Here is a 15,237-nt window from a genome sequence, read left to right on the forward strand (position 1 = left end):
ACGCTCATTCCAGCCAGAAGACGCCGCCACCGTGCAAAAGCTCAGGGCGTACTCGAACGCAGCCTCCTCTCCCTGCTGTAGCCGGAGGAGACGCTCACCCCTGTCCTTTCCCTCCATGGGATGATCGAACACCGCCCTGAACCGAGCGAGGAAGGTGGAGTAGGGAAGCGCCGCGGCCTCACCTCCTTCCCAGACTGCCGTGGCCCAATCCAGCCCAATCTAGTCGTTTTCCCGTCGTACCGCTGCGGAAGGGCGAGGGGTCCCTCAGACGTTGGTGATAGCACGGGAGGAGGTGGACTGGGTGCACTCGCCGCTCTCTAAGGTGGAACCAGAGCGATGGTCAGTTTATGCAGCGTTTGGAGCACTTCCTGCATGGCGGTGTTCAGCTGGGCAATCTGCTGCTGGTGCTGGTCGAGGTGCTGGGAAACTCCAGGAGGATCACCATCCATCTTCGTGACTGGTGTGTGATTCTGTGACGAATACTGAGGAACGAAGAGGCAGACGCAGGAATCAACAATGTAAAGGTTTACTTAACACTGAGCAATAGAACAACAAAGAGAGAGTACACAACATGACACTAACAATCATACACAACACAACACTGAACAGTCCAGGGCTATATAGGGGTGGTGATGAGATGGTGAGGTGCAGGTGCGCTGAAGGTGATTAGGGTGTGTTGGGTTTCCATTCCGGTGTTGCCGAGGTGGTGCGCTCAGACCGGTGGCTCAGTAGACCGGCAAATCAGAGCGCCGGAGGGGAGCAACGGGAGGAGACGTGACAGAATACTTGTTCCTGAACTTGTTTTTATGGCTCTGCTCTGCATTGTCATGTAGCCTACTTTATTTTTGTATTTTATTATTTTATTTTAAATAAATGTTTTAGACTTAATTTTAGTATTTTGCTAAGCTTTTTCTGATAAATAAAGGTTTTATAGTGAATGGTTGGTGTTAATGGATGGTGTAAAAAACTAGATAAAACGAAAATACATTATTTAAAACAAAAAAAAATACATTGTAGAAACTAGATATTGGCAATTTTTAGCATTTAGCCTTTATATAACCCTATGAACTAATATATATACAACATTCTGCCCATATGAACAAATGTATATAGGCCAAGGGAACAATATTCTGCCCATATGAAGGAATGTATATACAATATTTGTAGCCATACATGATTTAATGAAATGCAGTAAACATGTACATTTAATAACAGACTCATGAATACAATCAGGCAATAGTTAACGTACACAACATTGTTTAACATTCTTTAATAACTGACTCATATAAATACAATCATACAATAGTCTACAGCTGGCTTCACAGCTTCCGCAGTGCTTCACAGCTTCTCGGGGAAACTCGACTTACTGTAGCCTCAAGCGGATGAAAGAGTAGCAGAAGGAGTTTGCTTCTGCTGCAGTGTTTGAGGTAAAATATAATGCGTTGTGGCGGTGCTTCGGACCATCCCGCAGGTGAAGAAGCCGGATGTGGAGGTCTTGGGCTGGCGTGGTCACACGTGGTCTGCGGTTGTGAGGACGTTTGGAAGTACTGCCAAATTCCTCTGCTGCAGAGGATACATTCATAAGAGTTACCAGCCTCAGAAATTGCAGCCCAAATAAATGCTTCACAGAGTTCAAGTAACAGACACCTCTCAACATCAACTGCTCGGAGGGGACTGTGTGAATCAGGCCTTCATGGTCGAATTGCTGCAAAGAAACCACTACTAAAGGACACCAATAAGAAGAAGAGACCTTCTTGGGCCAAGAAACACGAGCTATGGACATTAGACCTTTGGAAATGTGTCCAAATTTGAGATTTTTGGTTCAAACCGCTGTGTCTTTGTGAGACGCGGTGTGGGTGAACGGATGATCTCCTTATGTGTAGTTCCCACCGTAAAGCATGGAGGAGGAGGTGTTATGGTGTGGGGGTGCTTGCTGGTAACACTGTCAGTGATTTATTTAGAATTCAAGGCACACTTAACTAGCATGGCTACCACAACATACGCCAACCCATCTGGTTTGGGCTTAGTGGGACTAGCATTTGTTTTTCAACAGGACAATGACCCAACACACCTCCAGGCTGTGTAAGGGCTATTTTACCAAGAAGGAGAGTAATGGAGTGCTGCATCAGATGACCTGGCCTCCACAATCCCCTGACCTCAACCCAGTTGAGATGGTTTCGGATGAGTCGGACAGCAGCGTGAAGGAAAAGCAGCCAACAAGTGCTCAGCATATGTGCATTCCAGGTGAAGAGGTGGAGAGAATGCCAAGAGTGTGCAAAGCTGTCATCAAGGCAAAGGGTGGCTATTTGAAGAATCTCAAATATAAAATATATTTTGATTTGTTCAACACTGTTTTGGTTACTACATGATTCCATATGTGTTATTTCATAGTATTGATGTCTTCACTATTATTCTACAATGTAAAAAAATTGTACAAATAAAGAAAAACCCTTGAACGAGTAGGTGTGTCCAAACTTTTGACTGGTACTGTATGTAAATGAGATATTTCTGTATTTCATTTTCAATAAATGTGAAAACATTTCAAAAAACATGTTTTCACTTGTCATTATGGGGTGTGTAGATGGGTGAGAAGAAAAATCAATTTAATCAATTTTGAATTCAGGCTGTAAGACAACAACATTTGGAATAAGTAAACGGGTATGAATTCTTTCTGAAGGCACTGTTTGTCTTAACACACAGCACTCGCTAGCATCCTAAAATCACCACATAAAAATCTTCTAATCTAAAAAATGTGGTAAACAGAAACCAAATGAACAGATCTCTTAAAACCTCAAAATATTCTGCATCCAATTATAGCATTGTCATATCATGAATACTAACCTAGAACTACAAATTAATTGTTGGAAATTACATGGGAATGCAGATGGGAGACTCCATCCTTCCAAAGCCTATTCAAAATGTATTTTGAATTTGAAGCTTGCTGGCTATACCCTATCTTGAGTCTAAATCAATGTTGATCAGTTATATAAGCTAGATTTGAATGTTTCCCAGTAAAATAATAGGCCTACAGAATATTAGGTTACAGACAAAAGTGAACTATTCGCTGCTCTTAGTCTGGCATGTGATAATCATCACATAAAAAAATCATCCTACTCAAATACTGTATTTGGTCAACAGAAATAAGGAAAACATTTCAGAAAACCTCATAATGTTCTCCATCTAGCTATAGGAATGTAAATATGAAAATGCTAAGCTGTAGACCACAAATCAATTATTTTAGATATAACTGAAAATGCACATTAAAGTTCACTACCAGACAAGTCAAAACAATTTCCCTGGCTTACATGGCAATAAAGCTGCATTATTAATCTTTCGGATCCATTTGGGTAGGATACAGACCCGACCCAATTTGGATCCGATTCTCTCTCAGCTCTGACATGTCAGATGACGCAGATGCTAAGCTACAGGACTGTTTTGCTAGCACAGACTGGAACATGTTCCGGGATTCTTCAGATAGCATTGAGGAGTACACTACATCAGTCACTGGCTTCATCAATAAGTGCATTGATGATGTCGTCCCCACAGTGACTGTACGTACATACCCCAACCAGAAGCCATGGATTACAGGCAACATCCGCACTGAGCTAAAGGGTAGAGCTGCCACTTTCAAGGAGCGGGATTCTAACCCGGACGCTTATAAGAAATCCCGCTATGCCCTCCGACGAACCATCAAACAGGCAAAGAGTCAATACAGGACTAAGATTGAATCGTACTACACCGGCTCTGACGCTCGTCGGATGTGGCAGGGCTTTGCAAACTATTACAGACTACAGAGGGAAGCACAGCCGCGAGCTGCCCAGTGACACAAGCCTACCAGACAAGCTGAACCACTTCTATGCTCGCTTCGAGGCAAGCAACACCGAAGCATGCATGAGAGCACCAGCTGTTCCGGATGACTATGTGATCACGCTCTCCATAGCCGATGTGAGTAAGACTTTTAAGCAGGTCAACATTCACAAGGCCGCAGGGCCAGACAGATTACCAGGACGTGTACTCCGAGCATGTGCTGACCAACTGGCAAGTGTCTTCACCGACAATTTCAACATGTCCCTGACTGTGTCCGTAATACCAACATGTTTCAAGCAGACCACCATAGTCCCCTTGCCCAAGGACATTAAGATAACCTGCCTAAATGACTACCGACCCGTAGCACTGACGTCTGTAGTCATGAAGTGCTTTGAAAGGCTGGTCATGGCTCACATCAACACCATTATCCCAGAAACCCTAGACCCACTCCAATTTGCATACCGCCTCAACAGATCCACAGATGATGCAATCTCTATTGCACTCCACACTGCCCTTTCCCACCTGGACAAGAGGAACACCTATGTGAGAATGCTATTCATTGACTACAGCTCAGCGTTCAACACCATAGTGCCCTCAAAGCTCATCACTAAGCTAAGGATCCTGGGACTAAACACCTCCCTCTTCAACTGGATCCTGGACTTCCTGACGGGCCGCCCCCAGGTGGTAAGAGTAGGTAACAACACATCTGCCACACTGATCCTCAACATGGGGGCCCCTCAGGGGTGCGTGCTCAGTCCCCTCCTGTACTCCCTGTTCACTCATGACTGCATGGCCAGGCACGACTCCAACACCATCATTAAGTTGGCCGACAACGATGAGACAGCCTATAGGGAGGAGGTCAAAGACCTGGCCGTGTGGTGCCAGGATAACAACCTCTCCCTCAACGTGACCAAGACAAAGGAGATGATTGTGGACTACAGGAAAAAAAGAGAACTGAGCATGCCCCCATTCTCATCGACGGGGCTGTAGTGGAACAGGTTGAGATCTTCAAGTTCCTTGGTGTCCACATCACCAACGAACTATCATGGTCCAAACACACCAAGACAGTCGTGAAGAGGGCACGACAAAGCCTATTCCCCCTCAGGAGACTGAAAAGATTTGGCATGGGTCCTCAGATCCTCAAAAAGTTCTACAGCTGCACCATCGAGAGCATCCTGACTGGTTGCATCACCGCCTGGTATGGCAACTGCTCGGCCTCCGACTGCAAGTGCGTAAGGCCCAGTACATCTGTCACGCCCTGGCTCTGGGGACTCTAGTATGTTGAGCCAGGGTGTGAGTTTTCATTTGTTTTGTTCTAGTTGTTGTATATCTATGTTGGCCAGGGTGGCTCCCAATCAGAGACGGCTGTAGCTCGTTGTCTCTGATTGGGAGTCATACTTAGGTAGCCGTTAGGCATTCATTATTTGTGGTTTCTTGTTCGTGTTGGTTTGTGTTTAAACCGTAGACGTCACGTTATCGTTTGTTGTTTTGATCGTGTGATCATTAATTTAATAAATATGTTCACCTTCAACGCTGCGCCTTGGTCCTCCTCCTTAGACGATCGTGACAGAAGAAACCACCTCGACTGGATCAAGCAGCGTGACGAGGAGAGAGGATGGACTTGGGAGGAGATGAGTGCGAGTCTGGCAAGAGGGATGGAGGCCTTGGCCACGGGTAGGAGTGAAGCCCATAAATTTTTTAGGGGGGGGCTAACGCCGTGGACGAAGGGGCAGCAGGAGGCCGCCAGGTTACGGGAGTCACTGGTCACCAGGGGGAAGGAGGATGTAGAGGCACGGCGAGAGGTACTGGCGTGTGTTGCCAGTCCGGTCCGGCCTGTTCCTGATCCCCACGTAGGGCCAGTGGTGTGTGTTCCCAGTACGGTCCGGCCTGTTCCTGCCACTCGCACCAAGTCAGTGGTGCGCTTCGTCAGCCCGGCTCGGCTCGTTCCTGCTCCCCGCACCAAGTCAGTGGTGCGCTTCGTCAGCCCGGCTCGGCTCGTTCCTGCTCCCCGCACCAAGTCAGTGGTGCGCTTCGTCAGCCCGGCTCGGCCCGTTCCTGCTCCCCGCACCAAGTCAGTGGTGCGTTTCGTCAGCCCGGCTCGGCCCGTTCCTGCTCCCCGCACCAAGTCAGTGGTGCGCTTCGTCAGCCCGGCACGGCCCGTTCCTGCTCCCCGCACCAAGTCAGTGGTGCGTTTCGTCAGCCCGGCTCGGCCCATTCCTGCTCCCCGCACCAAGTCAGTGGTGCGCTTCGTCAGCCCGGCACGGCCCGTTCCTGCTCCCCGCACCAAGTCAGTGGTGCGCTTCGTCAGCCCGGCTCGGCCCGCTCCTGCTCCCCACACCAAGCCAGTGGTGTGCGTCGTCAGTCCGGCACGGCCCGTGCCTGTTCCACCGGTGGCTGGTCCGGCACCGGTCAGATGCTTCACGCCGGAGCTAGAGCAATCCGCTCCACCAGTGTGCAGTCCAGCTCCGGCCAGCGGGGAGAGGGAGCGGGGATCAGGCCCGGAGCCGGATCCGCCGCCTAGGCGGAGTGCCCACCCGGTCCCTCCCCTGTGGTATTTGGTTGGCGCGGTCGGAGTCCGCGCCTTTAGGGGGGGGTACTATCACGCCCTGGCTCTGGGGACTCTAGTATGTTGAGCCAGGGTGTGAGTTTTCATTTGTTTTGTTCTAGTTGTTGTATATCTATGTTGGCCAGGGTGGCTCCCAATCAGAGACGGCTGTAGCTCGTTGTCTCTGATTGGGAGTCATACTTAGGTAGCCGTTAGGCATTCATTATTTGTGGTTTCTTGTTCGTGTTGGTTTGTGTTTAAACCGTAGACGTCACGTTATCGTTTGTTGTTTTGATCGTGTGATCATTAATTTAATAAATATGTTCACCTTCAACGCTGCGCCTTGGTCCTCCTCCTTAGACGATCGTGACAACATCACTGGGGCCAAGCTTCCTGCCATCCAGGCCCTCAAAATTGTCAAAGACTCCAGCCACCCTAGTCATAGACTGTTCTCTCTGCTACCGCACGGCAAGCGGTACCGGAGCGCCAAGTCTAGGTCCAAAAGGCTTCTCAACAGCTTCTACCCCCAAGCCATAAGACTCCTGAACAGCTAATCATGGCTACCCGGACTACTTGCACCCCCACCCCATCTATTTACGCTGCTGCTACTCTGTTAATTGTTTATGCATAGTCACTTTAACTCTACCCACATGTACATATTACCTCAACTACCTCAACTAGCCGGTGCCCCTGCACATTGACTCTGCACCGGTACCCCCCTGTATATAGCCTCCCTACTGTTATTTTATTTTACTTCAGCTCTTTTTTTCTCAACACTTTTTTGTTGTTGTTGTTTTATTTTACTTTTTTTATTAAGAAATAAATGCATTGTTGGTTAAGGGCTGTAAGTAAGCATTTCACGGTAATGTCTACACCTGTTGTATTTGGCGCATGTGGCAAATTCAATTTGATTTGATTTGTTTTGGGTCGGATCTGGTCCACCTGGGATCCGAATCGGATCAGATATATATATATTTTTTAAATGACCGGATCCTTTCAGGAATTTTACGGATCCAATTTGGTTCGGATCTCAATATTCATTATTTATTTTCATTTATTTTCCTGAGCCTCCTTTTGCCATTGAAATGCTCAGTCTGATTATGTGGGTGTGTATTTAAATATATTTACATACACAGCCCTGATTGGCGGATAGGATCGTCTAGACTGTAGAGCCATTACCCCTTCAAAGTAGGAGGATATCAATCAATCAATCAATCAAATGTATTTATAAATCCCTTTTTACATCAGCAGATGTCAGAAAGTGCTATACAGAAACCCAGCCTAAAACCCAAACAGCAAGCAATGCAGATGTAGAAGCACAGTGGCTAGGGAAAACTCCCTAGAAAGGCAGGAACCTAGGAAGAACCAGGCTCTAATGGGTGGTCAGTCATCTTCTGGCTGTGCAGCAGCACGACCAGGTGGACTGGGGACAGCCAGGAGTCATCAGGCCAGGTGGGTCGGGGGACACTGTGGCCCCGTCCGACGATAGCCCCGGACAGGGCCAACCAGGCAGGATATAACCCCACCCACTTTGCCAAAGCACAGCCCCCACACCACTAGAGGGATATCAACAGACCACCAACTTACTACCCTGAGACAAGGCTGAGTATAGCCCACGAAGATCTCCTCCACTGCACAAGCCCGAGGGGGCACAAAACCAGACAGGAAGATCACGTCTGTGACTCAACCCACTCAAGTGACACACCCCTCCTAGGGAGAGTATGGAAGAGTACTAGTAAGCCAGTGACTCATCCCCCGTAATAGGGTCAGAGGCAGAGAATCCTAGTGGAGAGAGGGGAGCCGGCCAGGCAGAGACAGCAAGGGCGGTTCGTCGCTCCAGTGCCTTGCCGTTCACCTTCGCACCCCTGGGCCAGACTACACTCAATTATAGGACCTACTGAAGAGATGAGTCTTCAGTAAAGACTTAAAGGTCGAGACCGAGTCTGCGTCTCTCACATGGATAGGCAGACCATTAAATTTGATGGCTAGAGCAGCAGCGGCCATCTGAAGCTGAATTTGCCTCAATTCTTCGTCCGAATACTCAGGCTCAAATACAGTTTGACAACACCATGGGCACCTCTCCAGTAGTTTTCTTCACCACTCGTACGTTTTCGTTGTCAGACATATTTGTAGGTTGTTGTTTACTTTGTATAACTAATGTGTAACGTTGTCTTCATTTCTCTGCCGAAAAAAACTTAAGGGCATAACGTGCCGTTTCTACGTAGCAGGGATTCCCCCGAGAGCAAATGCGCAGTTGTTACCCATCTCCGCTGCTGTGGCAGTCGGCTACATAAAATAATGATATAAAATAATCGCAAATGTTTTAGGTGAAAAAGTACACATTTCTTGACTCAAGACAATTAGCTCATTTGGGGCGTACACTTTCAATAAAACAACGAATTTGTCCATACTTCGCAGATTTCTGAATCATGAATTCACTGCCAACAGAGCAGCTGCAAAACGGGTTTTGCAGCTGTTTCAGTACAGCACTACAGGGAGAGAGAGGGGGAGAGGGCAAACTCCACTGAACTAGTTTCAATGTATTGAATCACTTGGGAGTTTCTGGATTTTGGGTAAACTTTTCCTTTAATTAATATTCTTTCACTATGCATTCAGAATAGATCAAACATTCATAACTACATCATATTCAGGTTATCTAACTACATACAGGCATTCAGGAAAACTATGCAGTATTTACACAGTAGTCTCTACTCAATGCAATCACTACACAAGTTAAATGATTAGTTTTGCTGAGTCTTTGCAAAAACATCTGCTCAGTAAGGATATATAATTCTGTCACTAAGCAAGTCTGCATTTATAAAGATTACATAGGAAAGTTCTACTTATTATACCCCATAGCCTTTGGTGAATTAGAGAAAATAAACATGAGGTATCCAAGGAATCCTGAGGATCCAGCATCATATACTAACATATAACCTATAACTTTGGTTTAAACGCAGCCAAAAACAAAACATAAAATGTTCCACTGAAAATGTGGTAATAAAGAGAAACATTACATGATTATGTGTGATAATGTTAACTCACAGCTCCATCTTGTGGAATGATTTAATACTTTGAAGGAAATGGCTATGGAATCAATATAGAAGGGCAAACAAATGTGTATCTGTGTATAAGATGTGTATAATATATGTACATCTCTGCCCCATTTTTCAGAGTTTGCTGCTGTTGTTGTTCCATCCACACCCAGAAGCTGACTACAGCGGTTCTACACAAAGCCTATGAAGCATAGTGTAACTTAGCACTGACATTCACACTTTCACAAGTTTGATTTTGTAACCATAGCACCATGTACATTTCAAGGAGGGTCCAGTGTGTTTTGAAGAACTCAGAACCCTCAGAAGTGAGTTTTGTCAAGGTCCTGGCTGGTGGTGGTGGTGGGCTCAGCGTCTGGGTAGACCAGGAAGCCTGAGAAGGTGGTGTAGCGTCCCTGGTTGCTGTAGACGGCGTAGCGCTCGTCCTGCTGGCTGTAGAGCCACACGTTGTCCCCCCTATGCAGCGACAGCAGCAAACTCTGGCTCTGCATCTCCCTCCTCCTGGACGTGTCCTCGTCAAACACCATGGCCTGCACCTCGCCATGGCCCGTCATCAGCTTGACTGACACTGCCCTACGTGGGTGCTTCCCCACCGTGAAGGCAAAGTAGTAGGCCCCAGGGTAGCGGCATGTGAAGCGGCCCGACGTCTTGTTAAAGTGCCCTCCGATGTTGACGTACTCCACGTCAAAGGTCAGAGGCTCCTTCTCCTGGTGCCCGCCACCATTCTCCCCCAGGACCGGGGATGTCCTGGCCACGGAGAAGGCAGAGCGAGGCTCCACAGGGGCCTCAGCACTACCGCTCCAGCCGTACCTGTGGTCTCCAGGAGGGGGGCAGTTGGAGTTGGGGTAGGGCTGCCCTGGCAGGGATAGGTGGTTGTTGAGATAGCCAGTGGCGGAGATGTCGGGGTACACCAGGTAACCAGTGAAGGTGATGTAAGGGCCAGCGTTGCTGTATAGAGCATACTGAGGACTGTCCTGCAGCATCAGCCACACTGTGTCCATGGCCCTCAGGCTGATCATGACACTTTGACTCTGGACCTTCCTCCCTTTCTGTTTGTAATCGTCGTAGGCTATAGCCTGCACCTCCTGCCCATTCTTCACCAGTATGACAGACAGCATCTTCTTGGGATATTTCCCCAACGTGAAAGAGAAGTAATAGGCCCCAGAGATTCTGCAGCGGAAGTGGCCTGTGTCTGAGTTGAAATCACTTCCTGTGTTGACCAGGAGCTTGTTGAAGGTCACAGCCTTCTGGGTGCCTCCCAGGATGCTATTGGTCCGCGTCGCCGAGAAGGCGGAGCGGAGGCCCGTCGTCACAGGAGCCACATGGAGGGGTGTGACCGACCCCAGGAAGCTGAAAATGCCCAGTAGACAGGCCAGGCGCCAGGGATTGCTCCATGGTGCCACCTCAACTAGGAGAGATAAACAACAGAGTAAAAATATTGCATTTCAAAAACAACATACAACAGTTCTATTTATACCCTGGCTGTTCTATTCTGTGTTTGCTTCAGACAATTTTTGTCATTGTAACAATGTAGCTTTGTTTATTTATTTTTTTACATAAAAACACCCAGGCACCGTTTTGTTCATTGGCAGTCCACCTTATTGACTCCAAACCTTAAACGTTTTGAAATGATAGATTTTCTGAGGGTTGTATGATATTGGACTTATACAGTCAAATCGGTCAAAAACTTTTCCTTACTGCACAGCATTTCACACCTGTACAATGTAAAAACAAATTATTTCATTTTTTCAATGTTAAAAAAGTCAAGGTTACCAGGACGAATCGAATAGGGGCCCATGCAAGCAACCTGTGTGTTATGGGCTAAGATTGTGCAATGTGTCATTGTGTGATGGGCTGGCTGAAATACTATATGATTGGGTTAGGAAGTCTGGTTGAGCCCTGTCAGGACAGATCCCGCTTCTCAAATCAGATGCCTTCTGGAAGCAACAGCCCCTCTAATTCAGCTGGTATTGTCTGTTCTCTCTGTGCACAGAGAAAGAGTACTAGATTAGACCCTGGTTCATCTGTTCCTGTGTGTCTGGACAATGGAACATTTGGGAGGGGGGCAAGGTGGGGCACGGTTAGGGATTTTTTTTTTTTTGTATAAAGCCCTTTGACATGGTGGACAATTGATCGACGAAAGATCATAGTGTGACCATGGGAGGGATAGGTTGGGGGTCAATTTGGGGAATGAGGTTGTTTTAGGACAACAAGCATCAATACCTTATCATTATGTTAAACATAATTTATATATGATATATCTTTTATATATTTTTTATCCTTATTAGACTTATAAAATGCACTGTTGAAATTCTGAAGTGAGTTGTCATTTCAGGGCCTAAGCAGATATTTCACCAGCATGCTATTATTTATTGATGTTCTCTCTTTGTGTTCTTTCTAACCTGTTGATAGAGCTCTGGTAATTGCATAGTGCATGGTTGAAAGGGTGGGGGTTTCCCATCCCATCTTGAATAGGTATGGCTTCACTCACAAATTAAGCCTGTTTTATCAAACGTTTTACTTTAAATGACAAAATCTCCAACAAATACCGGAGGTCCCAATCATATGCTGTACAGCTGCTCTTGCACTAAACGAGTAGAAAACCTGCACCCAGTAAATAAAATATACTGTACATTAACACCAGTAATTTCAGGCTTATAACCTGAGATTTTTAACCTGGTTATTTTCATATTTCTACCATTGTTGCCTGTAATGTTAATTCCTAAGCACAGTTATGATATACAGTGAGGGAAAAAAGTATTTGATCCCCTGCTGATTTTGTACGTTTGCCCACTGACAAAGACATGATCAGTCTATCATTTTAATGGTAGGTTTATTTGAACAGTGAGAGAAAAAAATCCAGAAAAACGCATGTCAAACATTTTATAAATTGATTTGCATTTTAATGAGGGAAATAAGTATTTGACCATCGCGAAGCAGCTTGGTGAGAAGGTGACAACAGTTGGTGCGATTATTCGCAAATGGAAGAAACACAAAATAACTGTCAATCTCCCTCGGCCTGGGGCGCCATGCAAGATCTCACCTTGTGGAGTTGCAATGATCATGAGAACGGTGAGGAATCAGCCCAGAACTACACGGGAGGATCTTGTCAATGATCTCAAGGCAGCTGGGACCATAGTCACCAAGAAAACAATTGGTAACACACTACGCCGTGAAGGACTGAAATCCTGCAGCGCCCGCAAGGTCCCCCTGCTCAAGAAAGCACATATATAGGGCCGTCTGAAGTTTGCCAATGAACATCTGAATGATTCAGAGGAGAACTGGGTGAAAGTGTTGTAGTCAGATGAGACCAAGATCGAGCTCTTTGGCATCAACTCAACTCGCTGTGTTTGGAGGAGGAGGAATGCTGCCTATGACCCCAAGAACACCATCCCCACTGTCAAACATGGAGGTGGAAACATTATGCTTTGGGGGTGTTTTTCTGCTAAGGGGACAGGACAACTTCACCGCATCAAAGGAAACGATGGACGGGGCCATGTACCGTCACATCTTGGGTGAGAACCTCCTTCCCTCAGCCAGGGCATTGAAAATGGGTCGTGGATGGGTATTCCAGCATGACAATGACCCAAAACACACGACGAGTCAACAAAGGAGTGGCTCAAGAAAAAACACATTAAGGTCCTGGATGGCCTAGCCAGTCTCCAGAACTTAAGCCCATAGAAAATCTGTGGTGGGAGCTGAAGGTTCGAGTTGCCAAACGTCAGCCTCGAAACCTTAATGACTTGGAGAAGATCTGCAAAGAGGAGTGGGACAAAATCCCTCCTGAGATGTGTGCAAACCTGATGGCCAACTACAAGAAACGTCTGACCTCTGTGATTGCCAACAAGGGTTTTGCCACCAAGTACTATGTCATGTTTTGCAGAGGGGTCAAATACTTATTTCCCTCATTAAAATGCAAATCAATTTATAACATTTTTGACATGCGTTTTTCTGGATTTTTTTGTTGTTATTCTGTCTCTCACTGTTCAAATAAACCTACCATTAAAATTATAGACTGATCATGTCTTTGTCAGTGGGCAAATGTACAAAATCAGCGGCTGATCAAATACTTTTTTCCCTTTGTTTGTTAAACTCTGTGAAAGCTATGCTGAGAGAACAGGACAGTGAGATGGCAAAAGAGGCCATTTGTATCAAGTGCCATAATGTAAAACTCAAACAGAAAATTGAAAGATTGTTTTACTTTAAGAGAAAATTCAGAAGTCAAACTTTGTTCTTCTATTTAATGATATGGAAACATTTAGCTCCAGAACATACAGTATTTGAGTGATTACTCACAAAACCAGGACAGAAAAATACCAATACCAATTTTCACTAAATATAATCAATAAAATGGACCTTTGGAGGATTGTTGACAAATATTTGACATTTCTATCTAAAAGCATAATTATTGAAATCAAAATACAACTCATATTACAGAGCAAACGGTAAAGCTTCATATGACACACATTTTTGTTTTGTAGCACCTACAGATTAAACATTATGGAGTCTTACAGGAGGCCTGGGTAAGGCCAAAATGTCATACATATGGCAAGTTTTATAAATTATTCCTCAATTATGCTTTTAGTTACAAATGTCAAATATATGTAAACAATCCTTCCTCCAAAGGACCATTCTATGGTTTAATTTTCATAACAATCCCCAAAATAATGGTATTTTTTTGTCCTGGTTTCATGAGGAATCACTCATTTTAAGATATGGCAATCAAAATAATATCATAACAATTAAATCACTCTTACAAATTATTTGAATGAGGTCAGATTTAGTTAGGATTCTTACAGAATTACAACAGCAACAATCCCATAGCTCTTACCTCTCACAAGCCATCTCACAAAATCTAATAATTTCTGTATTGGAACACATGTAATTCTAAGCTCTACATCTTCAGTCTGTAAGTGACATGACAGCTTATGGCAGAGAAAAACAGCTCTATAGAGTTTGGGTCCTACCTGTTCTCATGTGCTGGTACAGAGTGTGCATGCCTGTAGTCAGCTGGTCACCTTCTCTCTAGTCAGCCTTTTTCCAAAATCCCTACCACTGTGCTGCTTTGCTGATGTCCACCCCCCTAGCTTCACTCTGCCTCATTGGGCAATGGTGTCTGTCCATTGGGATGAGTCAAGAGGTGGAGCTCCACAGGTTCCATTCTGATCCGTGCATCCTGATCTGGTCCGGTAGTTTACCATTGAGGGGAGGAAATAGACAGGTTTGTTTAGTCTCATGGGGGAACAGAACAGCTAGTTCACTGTGTTCCGTTTATAATCCTTAAAAGCAACAATGATACTGGTTGTAAATTATAGAGCAATGCATTGGTCATATCATAGGCATCAGAGAAATAGATGTAGAAAAATAATTGTGAAACCCATGTAGGCACAGACATTTTGTAAATAAAAATAAAAGCATATAGCCCTTTCAATTGCCCCCTTACCAATAAATTATTAACACTTTGAAATTGATCAAAAAGGGACAAGTGTGCCTGATCCAAACCATACCATATGTCTATTTCACAGCAACATTTTGTATTTTTAGTCATTTAGCAGACGCTCTTATCCAGAGTGACTTACAGTTAATGAGTGCATACATTTTGTCATACTGGCCCCCCGTGGGAATCGAACCCACAACCCTGGCGTTGCAAGCGCCATGCTCTACCAACTGATCAACAGTAAGACTAACATGAAACGAAATTAATCACAGATGTTTACACAAACATCACTTACTTTAAGATGGGGATTTGTCCAATCAATCACTGTCACTTATCATACCCATTAACCGTAATAAAAATACATTTTCCAAACTAGCTACATCTATTTACATTAT

The 15,237-nt window shown here is 45.3% G+C and overlaps 1 protein-coding gene across 1 annotated transcript; it reads right to left on the reverse strand.

Annotated features, from left to right (window-relative positions):
• Positions 1 to 8,936: 8,936 nt before the first annotated feature.
• Positions 8,937 to 15,222, reverse strand: LOC311136761 (complement C1q tumor necrosis factor-related protein 4-like). Its single transcript, XM_084171035.1, has 3 exons — positions 15,138 to 15,222; positions 14,373 to 14,586; positions 8,937 to 10,813 (listed from the first exon to the last, which is right to left on the reverse strand). The coding sequence occupies exons 2-3, from the start codon at positions 14,401 to 14,403 to the stop codon at positions 9,708 to 9,710; spliced, it is 1,137 nt and encodes a 378-aa protein (XP_084027161.1). The 5' UTR covers positions 14,404 to 14,586; positions 15,138 to 15,222; the 3' UTR covers positions 8,937 to 9,707.
• Between the last annotated feature and the right edge of the window lie 15 nt (positions 15,223 to 15,237).

Source organism: Coregonus lavaretus (genome assembly GCF_964263955.1).
Source record: "Coregonus lavaretus genome assembly, chromosome: 11".
NCBI lineage: Eukaryota > Metazoa > Chordata > Actinopteri > Salmoniformes > Salmonidae > Coregonus > Coregonus lavaretus.